General features: G+C 43.3%; 1 protein-coding gene across 5 annotated transcripts in view; it reads left to right on the forward strand.

Annotated features, from left to right (window-relative positions):
* LOC108699894 (ras-specific guanine nucleotide-releasing factor RalGPS1) overlaps positions 1 to 17530 on the forward strand; it is a 146940-nt gene that overhangs the window by 114554 nt on the left and 14856 nt on the right. For all 5 annotated transcript variants that reach the window (XM_041574491.1, XM_018232560.2, XM_018232561.2 and 2 more), the window contains exons 10-12: positions 8992 to 9129; positions 9855 to 9948; positions 11872 to 11939. In XM_041574491.1, coding sequence (XP_041430425.1) covers positions 8992 to 9129; positions 9855 to 9948; positions 11872 to 11939 — 300 coding nt within the window. The remainder of the gene's footprint in view (positions 1 to 8991; positions 9130 to 9854; positions 9949 to 11871; positions 11940 to 17530) is intronic.

A 17530-nucleotide genomic window follows, 5' to 3' on the forward strand; every position in this document is an offset into this window, starting at 1 on the left:
TTGGATCAGCGGTCCCAAGTCTCTGCGTGCCAGCTACAGAGAAATCATATTTCACATTGTAATCCTCCTGCTGTGCTGGTGCACGGGAGGCTTTCATTACAAGGTATTCCTGTGAGGTGCCTATTGTCCTGTATTGCCTTCTCTTTGTTGGAAGATGCTGGCATGGCTAGTCCTCTGAAATTGGCTTGGCTCAGTGTGAATCCTGGCAGGGCTTTACCCATAAAATTTACTAAAAGTCTTTCCAAAATATTGGTGTTAGAAAGTATAAACTGCTGTATAAATGAAGGAGCAGAGGGAAATTGATGATTAAATTCTATAGCAATAGGAAATACTGTTTTTTTTTCCCCATCTGAAACGAGAGGGTCCTTCATTCTTCTTCCTCATCTGAAACTAGAGGGTGCTTCTTTCTTCTCCCCTCTGAAACGAGAGGGTCCTTCTTTCTTCTCCCCTATCTGAAACGAGAGGGTCCTTCTTTCTTCTCCCCCATCTGAAACGAGAGGGTCCTTCTTTCTTCAACCCCCCTCTGAAATGAGAGGGTCCTTTTTTTTCTCCCCCATCTGAAATGAGGGTCCATATTACTTTCTACCATTTATACCTTTGTTGGTTGGTCTTACTGTGGAGCATCCTGTAATTTGTGGGAAAATGTGGAATCCTGTATGGGTCTAGTGAAATATGGATCCAGCAGTGACCAATGCATTTTAAGGTTACTTGTCATAGCTCCTTTTTTTATATAAAATTGGTGGATGAAAAATTGAAGGAAAAAGTTTAAAATGTAATGAAGATACAGTACATTAAGTTAAAGGGAAATTTCAGCTGATATGCAAATAGTAGATGGATGGATCAGAGCCAGTCTCTAGTTTTTTCCTTTTTCCCAAAATTCTGTAGTGGGGAAAGAACGAAGTTGCAGCTATATAGGCTACCTTAATAGTACAATTATTATTAACATGAAGTACATTTTTGCAAAATGACAGGCTTGCTGTTGTTTGTAACTTTTATAGGGGTCTCCTCTAAAATATATTTAGAAATCAAGGAGCAGAGAACACACCTCATGAGACTAAATGCCGTGATTCATAAAGTATAACAAACAAGGGAAAGTTGTGCTCACCACTAATTTTTAAAACCATTAGGCGGGGGTGCAATGAGGCTGTGACCACAAAATACATATAAACAAATACAAGAGTCCTCTGCACTCAACCCATTATCAATATATTTAAGACATTGAGATATTTTGTGCATACTGCTACTTAAAATGCCTAATGTTTTTTAAAAATTAGTGATGTGCACAACTTTCCCTTGTTTGTTATAGTTTATACAGGAGCAGTGGCCAGCTCCATGTTGTAGCTCCCACCCTTCCCAGCTATAGTCAGGTGATCCCATTGGTGGCCAATAAACGGATAACCATGTTTGGGAGATTTAACCTTGAAAGCAGCAAGTAAGTTGCAGGTAAAACAATAACAATTGAATTCTTAATGAATCAGATGAAAATTGAGCATAGGACTGGCCAGATATTGGATGACTTTGACGTGGTTGGCCAGCTTAAATATATTGCAATATATGAACAAACAATCCCTGTCTTGTTTAAAGGTAAGGTATTTTTTAGTAGCTGTATGCACAAAGTGATTCATAAAGTGGCAGTAGGCATTACACACGTTACGAACAACAGCATGTGAATGTAGATTGGAGTCACAGACTACCCTGTGCCCATCCAAGGGGAGGTAGACTGACGTGCCCACCCAGTGTCCTGCTGCATCGTAGTCTGCAGCAGGACTCGATAGCTAATGATTCTGTGATGGTTCTAACCTTCTTCTCCTAAGGGTAAGGACAATGCCAAGTGCTGGCATTCACTGGAATGAATTTACATGTATTTACAAAAGAGGAATTCCAGTCTAACTTGTGTTCTGCTGCAAATTGCTGTTTGTTCTCATCAAGGAAGTCTATTGTGTGTTAAAAGTTCCACAGAACGCTCATGAATATTCAACTTCACCAGCACAAAAACCTCCATTAGTGGGACTAGAAAACACTTTTGATGTTGGCAAGAGTGACTAATGGGCACAGCTGTCTAACACTATGGGAATTTTGCCTGAATGAGACATTTAACTCAAGGCTGCCCAACATTCAACCCCTCCGCTCTCATTCAGCTACAAATCCCATCATGCATTTTATGGCACATTAGTTATTGTTTAAAGTGTTCTTCAGCTTTGTTCTTGTGATTGTTTGGGCTTTTGCAGAACTTCCCTATGTTATTATACCAAGATGGAGTCCAGTTGTTGAATAAGGGAAGACTGGACAACCTACTGACATGTGTAGGCAAATACGGAGAGGCTTTAGTGGGAAAAATATTTTTCCTGAAGAGGTGAAGTTCCAGTAAGTGAAATGCCTTGCATGCCAAATTAATGCCCGTCTACCCCTGAGAAAGTGAGAACAGAAATCTCCAGACAGAGTTGTGCCCTTTAAGCCCTGTGAGATGCCCACAGAAGCCATTGGGGATGAGTGCAGCAAGCACAGACTTATGAACAAGGGCACCGATTATTATGGATAAGAGGTGCAATTAATCTGTTCTTTTGTCCATACTGCACTTTTACTAGCCTTTAAGGTTTGTGTAGTTAGATTTTAGATTGGAAAATTTCTACAATAGAGAGACACAGTCATCCCCACCTCAGTTTGATTCAGGGACTTGTATCACTTCATTAGCCAAAGATTAAGCTTTATTCATTTGAGTGGTTCTGAAAGCTTTGCAACGAGGCACTGAACTGATGGGCCTGGGAATGCTATAACCGGGCTGATTAATGATAACACAACCTTGAACGTGTAGAGTTGGCTGCATGGTCTAAGCAAGCATGAATTATGTCATTGTAGCAGAAGATTACCATTACAAATCTATTAATAGACTTGATGAGTTCCTTAAAGCCCATTTCAAGCAGTCCATCTCACAACCTACCTTTTTTGGGAAATTGGTCAAGCCCTATCATCTGTATGTAGTGGTGATAAACCAATAGCAACCCGACTTTGAGTTATCTTGAACATGTCTAACCACTCTTCTGATCAGCTCTCCTCTGGTTAGATCAAATGGTAAAACCACAGCTTGGATCCGTGCTTAAACGTTAGGCAGATGGCTCAAAGTCCTTTTGCTATAGGTTGATGATATATCATGACCTGGATAAATGAAAACCTTCAGAGACATCTCATCACATGAGCTGTTGTTCCAACCGAAATAGATGTCTCTATGGAGTCCCATCAAAGACCTTCCAAGGACCTTCAAAGATCTTCAGGTTGTTGCTCAAAAAAACAGTTGCTTTAGACTTATCACTAGTAGATATCACCTTGATGAATGAAACCTCCCTAGACAAGTCCCATCATTATTTGTACAGTTACCATACTGTAGATATTTTTTGGGACTCCATAAAGAAGTCTGGGTTGGACCAAAGACCTTCCAAGATCAAATATATAGTCATTTGCCAATATAGAGTCAACAAATCACATCAAAATATTTGGACACCAGAAATCGGATCTTCACACAGCATTGGACCCCTTCATCCAGTTAATGGCTGATAGCGGCCCGAGGGCACAACAGGTATATTTCTGTAGGGAGTTAGCTTTATATAAACACACAATTTATTACCTTCTGTCATGGCTGTAGTCCAGCTGTAAATATTCCACGTACATGTGTTTGCTATTCTCTCGACCTGTATTCCCTGGATTGCATACAGATGGAGCAGCTTGGTAGAAGTAAAACTGTACATTTCATGGTGGGGGGAGCAGCTTGGTAGAAGTAAAACTGTACATTTCGTGATGGGGTGATGGATGTGTTCCTTTTATCACAGTGGCCATTCTACATCATCTCCAAGGAGGCTATAAAGCTGTTAAACCTATTGAGTTAAATGGAAATTTCAGAACCCTGGAAATCATGGCTCAGGATTATTCTGCTTGTTAACGTCCAGCTTGACTTCTTTTATGCAGCTTGTGTTGTACAAAGAAGGTATTTTTGTTGGGTACATTGAGAACAATGAAATAGCTTTAGTTATTACCCCATCTGCTTAAGTGATCCCTTGTTACAGATAGCTAGAACCTCAGCTGCCATAAAGCAGGGCAGGGCTGTTGCTTCCAATAGGGATCAGATAGGATCTGAGCAGCCACTGGGACAGAATGCTCTGTTAAACAGATAGCTAGAATCTCAGCTGCCATAAAGCAAGGCAGGACTGCTGCTTCCAATGGGGATTTTGTTTTGGAATGCTGCTATAACAGTCCACATGAGAAGTATTTGGGGGGTTAGAAGTATGTGGCTGCTGGTTTGTATACTCTGATAGGCGGCAGTGACAACAATGTTTGTTTTGAGTCATTGCACCAATTCACCCCTGCAGTTGCCAAGTTCCCCCCTTTCAGCAGTGAAAAAATGCAAAGTGTCTGGATGGAGTGAGGAATGTTGGTGGGTAGCTGCATGTATAATTCCAGGGAGAGGAGACTGATAAGGTCAAGTAAAGCCGTGTCGCTAAGTGGAACAAATTCCATGTAATGGGTGAAATGACAGCAGCATCAGTTGAAGGTGCAATGTAGCCACAAATCACTGTCCTACCCTGCGCTGGTGGGAGACAACTTACTCACACACTTTCCGTGCCATTGTGTACCGTCTTTGCTGCGCCGGCAGTTAGGGACATCAAAACACTCGGGCCAATGACTTGAAGTGGAAGACCACCAACATAACATTATAGACGTCTACCCTTGCTTCCCAAAGCACAAATAGAATTCACTCCTTGCCACCCAATAACCATCAGTCTTAATGTGACTCCCTCCATCCTATTATTATTATACCCCTCAATGCCTGTACCATTCAATTGGGGGTGGCCCCTTGTTACAGCAGATTTGAGTACTAGAAAACATTTGTTTGTGCCCGTGAGTAGTTGTAACCCCTGTAGCACCATTATACCTTATGCCATGGAGAGCCAAGCTTTGGGTCATTAATAGGAAACCATTCTGCCAGGGGTATTTATTTTAAAATATTGTGTCCTCCACTATTAATTTGAAATACAAAAATACAAAATACAGATGACCCTCTCCTGCCTTGGGAATGTAGGGAGGCTGTAGTTCAACCCCAGCACAGCGTCCTGAACCTTAATAAATGAGAGGAAGCCCCAGGTCTCCATTCGGGGCTGCTCAGTGGGGGCCATACAAGAAGAATGGGCCCAGATAGGGCTTTGTTGTGAGATGTTCAATACTTATTTGGGGTGAAAAGATAGTTGATGGCCTATATGGCCTGGAAGTCATGGATACATGGCTGATCATAATAATGGTTTTGGTAGAAGTAACCATTTTATGAGCTAAGATGACCTTTGAACAAAGGTTGGACCTCCCCCAAGGTGGGCTTCAGCAATATTCACTGTTGTAAGGTGTGACATTGGGCCTACAGTCAACAGAAACTTGAACATTGAGAAAGTGGCTCCAAGAATGGAGAGTGTAATATGTTGTGGGGCCATAATCACTGCTGTACTGATTTTGTGGAGTCTTTATAGCATTTGACCAATGACATCTCTGTTGCCAAAAACATTCAGGTTTATTTTCCCTCCAGCACGGCTGCGGATGGTGATTTAGCCGTACTAGAGGGGATCTGGAAACATATGTTGGGCATTGAGCTGAAGAATAAGAAAAATGACAAGGAATATGGTTCCTCGTAGCCATGTACTAACCCTACAGCAGACATGGCACCTCTCGCCTTCCCTGACTGGGGCTGTTTATGAACAAGTAAGATTAAACAGAGAGAAATGTAGGCAAAACAAACAGAGAAAAACAGCCCCTGGTTTCTATGGACCCTTGTATGAAACACTCTGTGCCTTGTGCTGACTCCAATACTCTATTATGGACAAGCAGAAAACATGAAATATGGCCGGAATACCATAGAAAGTAACATTTACGTTATGGGGTATAATGGGAAAAGGCTAAGATAATACGTATAAATGTGATGATGATCAGGTCTCCCATAAATTGTGCCGTAAGTGCAGGTCGTATAAGGGAAGCCTACAATGGTCTCCCTGTACGATCGTTACTGGGCTACTCCATCAAGAGCTGCTCCATAAAAGCAGATGGAAAACAGATGTTCCTGCTGCTGACAAATTACAAACAGAATGCAGACGGGTCTGTTTCTGTGGCTGCTTTGTGTTGCTCCAGGCAGGTTGACGACGTGACAGTCTCACTTCTGATTCCTCAGGTGGTGTGAAACCCGATGATTAAAAGCGGTGCAAATCCAACGTGTGGCTTATCACCTCTGAGTCTGTCCCCGGGAGCCCATGGCTCTTTCATACCAGAAATACATTGGTTATTGGTTTGGTAATCTGATAATTTTCCTTTGTTGTGGTGCCTTGGCTCCTCACATCTTCTTGTGCCAGTTACCTTCTTGTGGTGCGCTTAGTTAGATGGCCTGGATGCTCCAATATTGGTTACTGTGTGCAGACCCTTCAGGGACCTTGCTGGCAGAGGGCAAGTGGTCGGCAGGCTGAACGGACACTTGTAATTTCCATCTAAATTCATTAAGCATGGTGCCCCATGGACTAAATCCGTTAACAGGCGTGGATTCCACAAAGGGCCGGGCCTAGGGAGGCATATTATTAAGGACGGCATGCCGCCCTGCTGCTTGCTGAGAAGCTCATTCGCTAGAGTGGCATGGTTGCTAGGACCGCACGGCATAGGGGTGCCCGTCATTGAAATCTGGCCCTGTCCGTTAATACGGATAGTCGGTCCAAGACAGAGGTGGATGAGTGTTCAAACATTTTATAAACACATTGGTACCTCTCAGTAGGCTTTCTCAGGGCTCCTGAAAAAATGTCTTACGGTGGCCACGCGCAGATGGTAGAGTAGGAACCAAAATTTCATACAATATTCGGCGACCGATATTGGCAAAAGTGTTAGATATTGGTTGTCTAATTGATCAGTCAAGATGGAATATTCAAAGGTGCCCACACATGGGCCAGGGGCTACTGCTGAATATTCAGATAGAGGTGGAATTATATTTCCTCCCTTTATCTCTGACGATTCAGCTCTTAACGTCTGTAGTGAAAATTAACCAATGGTCCCAGGAAAGCTCATAATTGTAATGTGGATGGCCACCTTTAATGTATCCCTTGAATAACAACCAAAGACGCTTCAGAGAAACCTGATACTCCGCCCCCCATTTCTATTCTGTTGAACTTTGCTGAAGAACCTTGAATTTCTTTGTACAGTACATGGAAGGTTGGATTGTTGGATGTACAACCAACACAGTAAGGCTCAAGGGTGAAGCACCCACAGGAACATGAGACAGGGAATATTGGGGGTAAATAATTGCACAGGTTGATCATTGTTGAACTCATTAATGGGGAACTACGATGAAAACAATTCAACTTCAGATTTATTCTTATTTATTTTTGTTCTCCTGATAGTTTCCCTATAAGCAAAGCAGTTAGATGGAAGCCATTCCTGGGCAGTCACACACACTTTCCTATACAAACACATTAGTTTGCTTGAGGCAAATGCTACAAATGTCTTTTGACACTGACGTGCTGGCACCATGATTACAATTTCCCTTTCAGTTCCTGCTCGCTGGAGGCTCAGAACAATGAGTGGAGTATGTTCCATAGGGTCAGACGCTAGGATATTGGCAATTACGTGCACGTACAAGTAGGGCTGAGCTTCTATCCATAGAAAATGTACAAAAAACAGAGTTTTGTGGGTTCCCTAGAGAAGTGGCCGTTTCAAAAGAGAAACCTATTTTTATTTAGGTAACTGTGTGCTTAAGGCTCCCCCGTGCATGTCGTCCTCACCACAGAAATGTTGTGTTGAGCCCTCACCTACAAATTTGGCTGCCTTCAGATGAATACCCGCCACCTCCCCCCCCCCCCAGTTCTTTGTACATGGAAAGTTGGATGTACATGGAAATTTGGATTAGGTCTGGACTGGGAGTCGAAATAGGCCCTGGCATTCTAAATACACAGAGGCCCACACAACCCCCACCAGCCCACTAAATAGTGACTTTCTATGGCACCTTATGGCAGCCCCTCTGGCCAGAACTGACAGATTGCCAGTACGGGCTGAGTTGGATGTATGACTAATTTAGCAAAGGTGCCCCAGAAGCACACATACAATCATGAAGCAGGGGACATTCCTGCTGGAATATTGGGGAGAACAGTTGCCCAGGCCTGCTAGAAAATAGCCAGACACTTTACAAGGTGGACTCGAGGCAGGACAAGTGAATGTTTTGGGGCCAAGTCCATCGCCAGCTTTGTACAGGCGAATCCCATGTAGGCAAAACAGCTTGCAGGAGCACTTGAGGTGCAGTTTAACTGGGCAATCAATCATCTATGGCTGGGCTGCAAGGTAACATTCACGCAGCACAAACATGAGTGACGGCTCTGCTCCGTAAGAGGTTATGCAGCAACCCCATGCTGTGACTTCAGCTTCGGCTTTTCCTCTTGGGTTTCCTTGTCGCACACTTCCCCTCCCCATATTAGCTGCCCTAATGCCCAGACACAAAGCCCGACTTGAGAAATACCAGCAACTAACCAGGCACTGTTCTTTAAATGTAACTGCCAATGTTTTGGGATGTAAATCTAGTCACATGTGGACAGACAAAAGCTGTTGTCCTGGTCCTTACAGACCAAATCAGCCCATGTGTTTTGCCTCATGAATATCATGAACATGTTTCGGACAGTTCAGAAAATCCATTGGGTGAGGACCGCATCACCCTCATCTCACTGGTATCTCCACGGCCCTTTATTATCATATCGTTGCCCTGGTGCCAAACAATTGGATCATCCCAAAGTGGCCCAGCTTATAGGTAGCTATATATATACTTGCTAAAACGAGTGTCCTCTTCTCAGAGACAGACTAACCGATTGTTGTTCCAGTGTGTTTTAACCACTCCCCAATGGCTGATATTTACATTTAGGGGTGCATTTACATACACCCATATTGAACTTGCATGGTTTATGCAATTTAGTGTTTACACATTTTCAAATATATATTTTTTAGGAATCTACCTTTTGGATATAATCTACATCGACTCCGCCTACCCGGCATCCGGCAGCATTATGGAGAACGAGCAGCGGACCAATCAGATGAACAATATCCTGCGAATCATCGCAGATTTACAAGTCTCCTGCATATACGGTGAGTACACCTTTAATAAGCCACCAGAAAGGGCTGCTATGTACAGAACATGACTGTATGTATATGATCATTAAAGGGGCTGTTGACCTTTCAGTCAACTGTTAGTATGATGTAGAGAGGGGGATTCTGAGACAATTTGCAATTGGCTTTCATATTTTATTATTTGTGTTTTTTACTTATTTAGCTTTTTATTCAGCAGCTCTCCAGTTTGCAGTTTCAGCCATCTGGTTGCTAGGGTCCAAATGACCCTAGCAACCATGCACTGATTTCAATAAGAATAGAATATGAATTGGAGAGGCCTGGATAGAAAGATGAGGAATACAAAGTAGCAATAACAATACATTTATAGTTTTACAGAGCATTTGCTTTTTGAACCCCAATTTTAAATCTGGAAAGAGCCAGGAGAAGAAGGCAAATAAGTAAAAAAAAAAAAATTAAAAAAGAAAAAAAAGTAAATATGAAGGCCAAAAGTTGCTTAGAATTAGCCATTCTATAACGTACTAAAAGTTAACTTTAAGGTGGACCACCCTTTTAAAGATCTATAGAAACATTGGGGTAACAGTTACCTTGCTATAGTTCCAGGGGTACCCAGGGCACAAATAAGCACTCACCCCAAATCTCCCCCTAACTGGCCTTCAGGCTGGGCCCCTTAGCTCATAACAAGGTTACAGATATATAGAAACATTGGGGTAACAATTTTGGTGAGTATGTACCTGTACCCACAGATCACCTTGTGACGCTGCCTCATGTACAGAAGTATCTCAAGTCCGTCCGGTATATTGAAGAGCTCCAAAAATTTGTTGAAGACGATAATTATAAGTAGGTGCAGCTGTACAATTTGCTCCTTTTATCAACGTCAATTAAAGTGTAAACCTGTATACTGTATATATTAAGGGGGTTAGAGCACATGTATACAGTATGTATTGGGGGGGTTAGAGCACATGTATACTGTATGTATTGGGGGGTTAGAGCACACGTTTACTGTATGCATTGGGGGGTTAGAGCACATATACTGTATGTATTGGGGGGGGTTAGAGCACATGTATACTATATGTATTGGGGTGTTACAGCACATGTATACTGTATGTGTTGGGGCACAAACACCCCGTTATTATTATTATTATTATTATTAGGAGTCCCAGTTGTGGTGCATGAATCATCCCGACACAATGAGTGGAAAAGCAGCTGTTTCCTCTCAGCTGCTGTTTGGGGCAGTGACGGTTTATTTTTCCATAACTGGGGCACAGTTAATATGGGAAGGGGGGCGTGTTGACCTTTGCACCTCTCTGCTGGGAATAAAGAGACCCACGCCGTTAAATAGGGAGGCTGTGATTGGAAGCTTCCAAACATAAAACGGGTGTTCCGTCAGCAGTCTTCCACTGAATTCTATGGCAGCTCTGTCACTGGGAATCATGGGATAATCTTCCTGGTGTTGTATAATCAGGATAAGATAAGTATAGAAATAGGCAACAAAAGGAAAGCAGTGAGCTTTTGCACTTCATTTGGCTTTGGAGCTCATGTACCAAGGTAAAGCACTTGCCTTAGTGCATAGAATTTCTATTGTATGAGGATTAATTCACTGGGGAACTGGGGTTCTAAGCGTTGGTGCTGGGAGATCTGCCCTTCTTTCTGGGAGATGAATCTTCTGCTTGGACAATGGGTTTGAAATCCTGCCCCTAATCCCAGCTCTGTGTCCTCACATAGTCCCAGGCATATGGGAAGACACTTTGTGGCTGTGTGTGTGTTTGTATGTGCTGGAGCCAGAACATTATCCCTCGTGTACCTGGAACATGTTGCACAGCCTCGGAATTGCCTCCAGCTCCAGCTATACCAGAGCCCAGCAGTTTTACAAATAAGAAAAACCCAAACAGTCAGGGAAATTAGTTTATTGTAGGAATAAGAAACTTCTCCATGTTCGAGCTATGACATTAGAGGGAGACGTGGCTCTTTGAAGAGGTCCCGCACAATGAGCCTTTATTCAGTAACCAGGAAAATGCACCCAAAGTGAAGAGAAATTGCCCAGAACAGAAGTAGCTCGGATTTTCTGCCATAAAACTGCTGATTGTTGCTACATACTCGCCTTGTTGGAAATATGAGTGGGAGGAGCCAGTGGTTGTAGGAAGTGGCCAACCCAAGAGATTAGGGGCCGCCCAGCCATTTCCACATCTTGGTGTTGCTGTCAAACCAATCTATTTACTGGATTTCAAGTCGGATTGGGAAGTTTGTTATTAAAGCAACAGATTGCTTTTACGTTTTTGCTGCACTTTCGGATGATTGGGGCAAATTATCCACAAATTCTAAATTTTTGTTTGAACTTGAAATTTTAATGTAAAAGTTGTTGAAATTGAATAGAATTTAGAAGCAACTTCAGAAGAACGAATGGACGCTTTGGTGTTACCACTAGCCATTTCAGGTAATGCAGATAGAGATGCATTTTCAGGAGACTTGTCGCCTGCATTCTTGCGTTTTTATCGCAGGCGGCAATTCTCGGCTATAAAAAATTCACATGCAAAGGGGATGGAAGGGGGCAACAAGCGGTGTCAACCCAGGGGGTGTTAATCTGGGCCTGCCATGATGCCTGGTACACATTAAACACATTCTTATTATTATTTCCTGATTCAAGAACTTAATTAAAACATTCAAAATTTCCGAATTTTGGGAGAAATCTGCAATTAGTGCTTTGGTTTTGCTGCTGTTTCGGAGATTTCTTTCTTTGTTTAAACTGTTGTGTTTCTTTTTTAGACTGTCGCTAAGAATCGAGCCGGGAAACAGTTCTCCTCGCTTGGTGTCCTCCAAAGAAGACCTAGCAGGTACCAGATCCCATTCTAATGGCTGGTGCCATTGCTATTGATAGTGGCTCTTTCTAATACGATGGTGATGCCCCAGGTTGGATGTGCTCTCTGGCATAACCATTTGGTTACTGCACCCTGGGGGAAAAATGTGATCGTTCCTTTCCATATTTTATCTCTAGTTCAGTGATGAAATTCAATAGTTGATGCCAGTTCTACAGCAGTGGGTACCATTGGGTGACCCAGCAGACCACTCTGGATCCATAGTGGCCCATTTTTGTTTTCCTTTTGGGATGTTAAGCACATATCTTTATCTCCAAGCAATGGCAGCTCAGTTCCCCTCTAACCGCTGCCGCTCTTATTTACGGGTGTTTTTTACACCTCTGAGACCGGAGCACTTTGACTTCACATCCAGTTGTGTTGCACTTACCTACTTATGCCTGTTCCGTACGAGTGGAACAGATTCTATCCATTGCTGATGTGGAAATATTTAGAGTATTAAACACTGGCCTAGAAACACATCCTTCATGTAACAGAGGCAAATAAGTCAGGACAGGAGATCCCTGGGTCCCTACTTGTATCTCTTACATTTATAGAAAGGATTCCAGACTGAAATAAACGTGTCTGTGCTGAATTTGGGGAAGGTCGAGAAGTTCAGAGATGGGCTGTTGTGGTTTCATCGCTAACAGTAGATTTCTATATATATGTAACCTGTTCCCTGTGATTTCTGCACTATACATAATACAACATGACCATGTTCTTGGCTAAAACCAACTCAACCTAAATGCTTATGGCTATACTGAGTGTTCATGTGTTATTGGAAAACCTGGCCGGGGCCACTTGTTTGTTCCTTGATCTGAGTTTACCATGGAACTTGTCAGCAAAGTTGTAGCACCTGCATAACTGCAAGTCTTCCCCAGCACAGTCTCTGGTGCCATTACTCATGAGGAAAGCGTTGGCTGTGGGCATCACTGGAATCCTTGCTCCCTATAGCATCAGCTTCTGAGAGTGGGATTTCGGGGGTACTACTACAAATGGGACCAATTTCTTGTTAGCCGTTAACACATTTTGGCAAAACAAGGGTTAATTCTTAGTGTTTGAAAAAGCAGAGACATGAGTAAACAGCGCACCAGAAAAAAAAATTGTTGTTGCCCCCAAGAAAGCAGCAAGCCAGATGGGCTTATTTTGGATTTCAGAGGACAGCTGGTATTACCTGATCTGCAAAGAATTCCCCATGTGTAACATAGTAAGGTTGAAAAAAGACACGTCCATTAAGTTTAACCTTTTAACTTTTTTAAACCTGCTTAACTGCGAGTTGGTCCAGAGGAAGGCAAAAAACCCTATCTGAAGCCTCTCCAATTTGCCTCAGAGGAGGAAAAATTGGTGATTGCTCCCGCACACCTGTCTGTGCAGATATATCCAAATCCACTTGGTGCTCAGTGATCGAGATAACCGGCAACCTCAAATCAGATACTGAGAAAAGGCACACTGGCACACAAGATGTGAATTCAGATGAAAACCTTGCAAAAATTGTATTACCGTAAGTGCAACGTTTTCGGGGCAAGCCCCTTTGCTTGACCCGAAACGTTGCACTTCCGGTAATAAAATTTTGCAAGGTTTTCATCTGAATTCACATCTTGTGTGCCAGTGTGCCTTTTCTCAGCCTCAGAGGAGGAAACCATTCCTTCCTGTCATTCCTTCCATCCAAATTGCAATCAAACTAGTCTCTGGATCAACTTGTACTTGAGCGATCTTCGATAACCCTGTATTCCCTCACTTGCTAAAAAAAAACCCTTACCAATATTTAGGTGGAATCTCATTTCTTCTAATCGGAATGGGTGACCTTGTGTCAGCTGAAAAGACCTAATGGTAAATAACGCATTTGAGAGATAATTATATGATCCCCTTATATATTTATACATAGTTATTATATCTCCCCTTAAGTGCCTCTTCTCCAGCGTGAACATTCCCAATTTGGCCAGTCTTTCCTCATAGCTAAGATTTTCCTAACTTTTGCCAACTTAGTTGCCGTTCTCTGTACCCTCTCTAATACAATAGTGTCCTGTTTGATTGATGGAGACCAAAACTGTACGGCATATTCTAGATGGGGCCTTACCACTGCTCTATAAAGTGGAGGAATGACCGCCTCCTCCCATGAATCAATGCCCCTTTTAATACTCAAGACCTTATTTGCCCTTGATGCTGCTGACTGACATTGCTTGCTACAGCCAAGTGTATCATCTACAAGGACTCCAAGGTCCTTTTCCATAATGGATTTGCCCAGTGCAGTCCCATTAAGGGTATAATTGGCTTGGATATTTTTACATCCCAGGTGCATGACTTTACATTTATCAACATTGAATCTCATTTGCCACTTAGCTGCCCAGATTGCCAGTTTGTCAAGATCCTGTTGCAAGGATGCCACATCCTGGATGGAATTAATTGGGCTGGATGGTTTTGTGTCATCTGCAAACACTGATACATTACTTACAACACCCTCCCCTAAGTCATTAATGAACAAGTTAAATAAAAGTGGACCCAATACTGGCCGCCCAACAAGGATCACAACCAGGGACTCTGCAGCCAAAAAATATGGACTAGTCATTGCAACACCTTGGTATAAGTACTACTATAAGTACACTCAAACAACACCACCTGTCCTGTGGCTTATTTTGGCTGGTAGCAGTTTGCAGAAAATTAAGTTAGTGAGGAAAGGAGAGTCTTGTGATGTTGCTCTGCTCAAAAAAATGCAGTCAGTGAGCAGAGAAGAGAGATCTGACATATCTTTGGTCAGTTCACAACTTTCCAATTCACACTAACTAAATTTTCTGCTTGCTTGCAGCACAATGAGCAATTTTGCATTTGTTTTGATGGTTTATATTTCCTTTAAAGGCACCTAAATCCACCAGCTGAGACATTGTTCCCATGAAAGGGATGGCCAGTCCAGTGGAGGCCGAGGATGAAACATTGCTACTACCAATGTGGTTATTAGTTTTCATCTGCTCCCATGTGTTAATGACCCCCTAGAGACACTGTAGGTGGGACGGCAGGGGGTAAGGAAGTGAGACTCAAGCCCATGATGTCATCGCTTAGCACTTTCAGCATTAAACACACATCCAGTTTTTTCCACGCAAGCTCAGATCCGAGCGGCCAGTTGTGCAATTTACTTGACTCCGTTGCCACGGCACAGTGTAAATATTTTCTGCCTTTTCATCCAATAAAGGCTCCGTCCCTTGGTGTTGCGAGGGATTTTCATGTACGGAGCATGGCAGGGCCACCCCAGAGCTAACACTCAGCTCAAGCAGTTCCAGCCCTTCAAGTAAAGCAAGAGCATAGCATGGCTTGCTGAATCCTCGTGGGTTAATAAGATGCTTATAGAGGGGTCAGGGAGTGTTAAATCAGTCGCTGCCCCACAGCACAGTTCCATTACTCATATTGTAACCTGTTATAAACGTTGACACATAACTGAACCGATACTTTGTTTCCAGGTGTAGATAAAACTGTACTGAAGAATGACCTAATCAAGGACAGTGATATTGTGTCACACAATGACATCATCAGTCCACAGTGACTATAAGTTTGTAATTAGGAAACCCTGCTGCACCTACAAGTCTTCCTGCACTTAAATGGGCAATAGAAAGGTGCCCAAATAGTGTGTGCCCCTATGGCCTGTTGGAATAAAGATGAATAAAGTCATGTTGCAATGGGTGTTGGCATGGATCCAGCCCAAACCAGATTATAGTGTATTACATGTGACAATTTGTAGAAGGGAAAGGAACAACAAGACTAGACAACGAGGAGTAGAAGCTTCAAGGTTCATTGCACTTGATCTCCACACACCAGGGCCAGGCTGAAGCTGAGAACAGTCACCCTCAGGGGGTGCAAACGGTTAAGCCAGTGATACGTTCAAGCGTTTTTTCCATTGCAGCATTTGGATGAGGCTGCGGAGATCCTGGGAAACACATTATAGATGATGGAGGAGTCAAAGTGGCTTCAAATGCCTTGGAGATTACATCAAGGTCTGTGATAAACGACGTCGACCCCTGTCTCTGCTGTGAATAATCCCACAGACTTGCCCCTGAGCGAAATGTGTTGGCTCCTGATGGGAAGCACATACACCAAATGCATCGCTTCCCCCCCCCCCCAGTTTCACTGCGCAAGTGATGCGTCTCCTTCTCACAGAGACAAAGGAAACCTGTGACTAACATTTTCCCCGAATGCCGTGTCACGTGGGACGTATAGATCTTCCAGAGTCCCAGTGATCCATGAGCCTGAGATCAGAAACTCCACAGTGTTACATAGAAACCTGGGGGAAGGGTGACCATGAGCTGCTTGCTGTTTGGGGTTATCAATGGTCCAGCAGTGTTGCCATTGGATTGCCCCCATGGAGACACCACTGCAAGTCAGCCATACAGATGTTGCATTGAGTTTGGAGGAATCATTTGTGCAGTGTTGGTATAAGATGTAACTGGCAGAGCCAGGGAGTGGAACGTTGCACAATAGAATTCCATGGGTTTTAAAGGCTAAGCACAAAGGGGTCCCTCTGCCTTTAGAGAACAGAAAGAGCCTGAGATCTGATTCATAGGCCTTGTGTATTAAAGGGGCAGTACAGTTATGGATGAACGTTAGCTGGAAAGCTTAGAGCAAGAAACTAAAAAAGGGCATTAGAGGTGCAATAAAGGTGCAGGGTGGCTTCCCAGATGCACACAGGCAGAGTATGGGCACACACAAGCAGAGCATGACACAAACTGGTAGCGTATGGGCACAGGTAGGGTAGAACAGGCACAACAGAGCAGGAGACAGGGAAACCTAACAGGAATATTACAGTATGTACTGCACTACAGTATGTGTTGCCTGTGCCCATTCTGCAATCTATAAGAGGTGTGAACAATGTGGGCACTGACCTGTGGGTGTAAGGACTGAACAATGCAGGAGATTCCAGTCTGAATCTGGGTGTAAACAATGCTGGGGGGTCGCAGGCTGACAGTTGGGCAGCACTGTTCTACAGTATTTGGGACTCGGGTCTTAATTAGCAGTGGCAATGCCCTGGCCTCCAGCTTGTCAGCTCTTTAGCTTCAGAGTTTTACTCTAGATTGGCACCAGCAAGTGGCTTTATCAGTGAAGCCCCCCTTAGCTGATAATAAGGTCACAGATATGGGGAGGAAGGCGGCAGATGAGTGAGCTCAGAAGTGTAAATGTTGGGGGCAGGCGGGTTGGCCACTTGGCTCATGGATGGTGTCGCTGGATGGATTGGCCACAAGAAAGTGAAAGTTCTGTAATGGGATGAAGTAATTTCTCTCGGTTATTGGCTTCTCTTTAAAGCACTCAGATTCTCTAATGCATTACGTAAATGTGCGTTTTCCTTCATTTCATTTCATTGCTATGTATGTACTTTCCCCTTAAAGTGACAGTGGCCCATTCCTGCCATTTAAGTCTATCAAATCCGTTTTACTTATAGAAGGGGTGTTTTCAAAAGTGGGCACCAACTCCTTGTTACCGGAGGAGTCCAACAATGCAGCATGGCTTCATTGTATAGAGGGACAGCGCCAGCAGAGCATGACGGACAAACTAGTCTCCCCATGCATTGCTGCATTAAAGGGAATGTAACCTCC

This window comes from Xenopus laevis, chromosome 8S (genome assembly GCF_017654675.1).
Source record: "Xenopus laevis strain J_2021 chromosome 8S, Xenopus_laevis_v10.1, whole genome shotgun sequence".
Lineage (NCBI taxonomy): Eukaryota > Metazoa > Chordata > Amphibia > Anura > Pipidae > Xenopus > Xenopus laevis.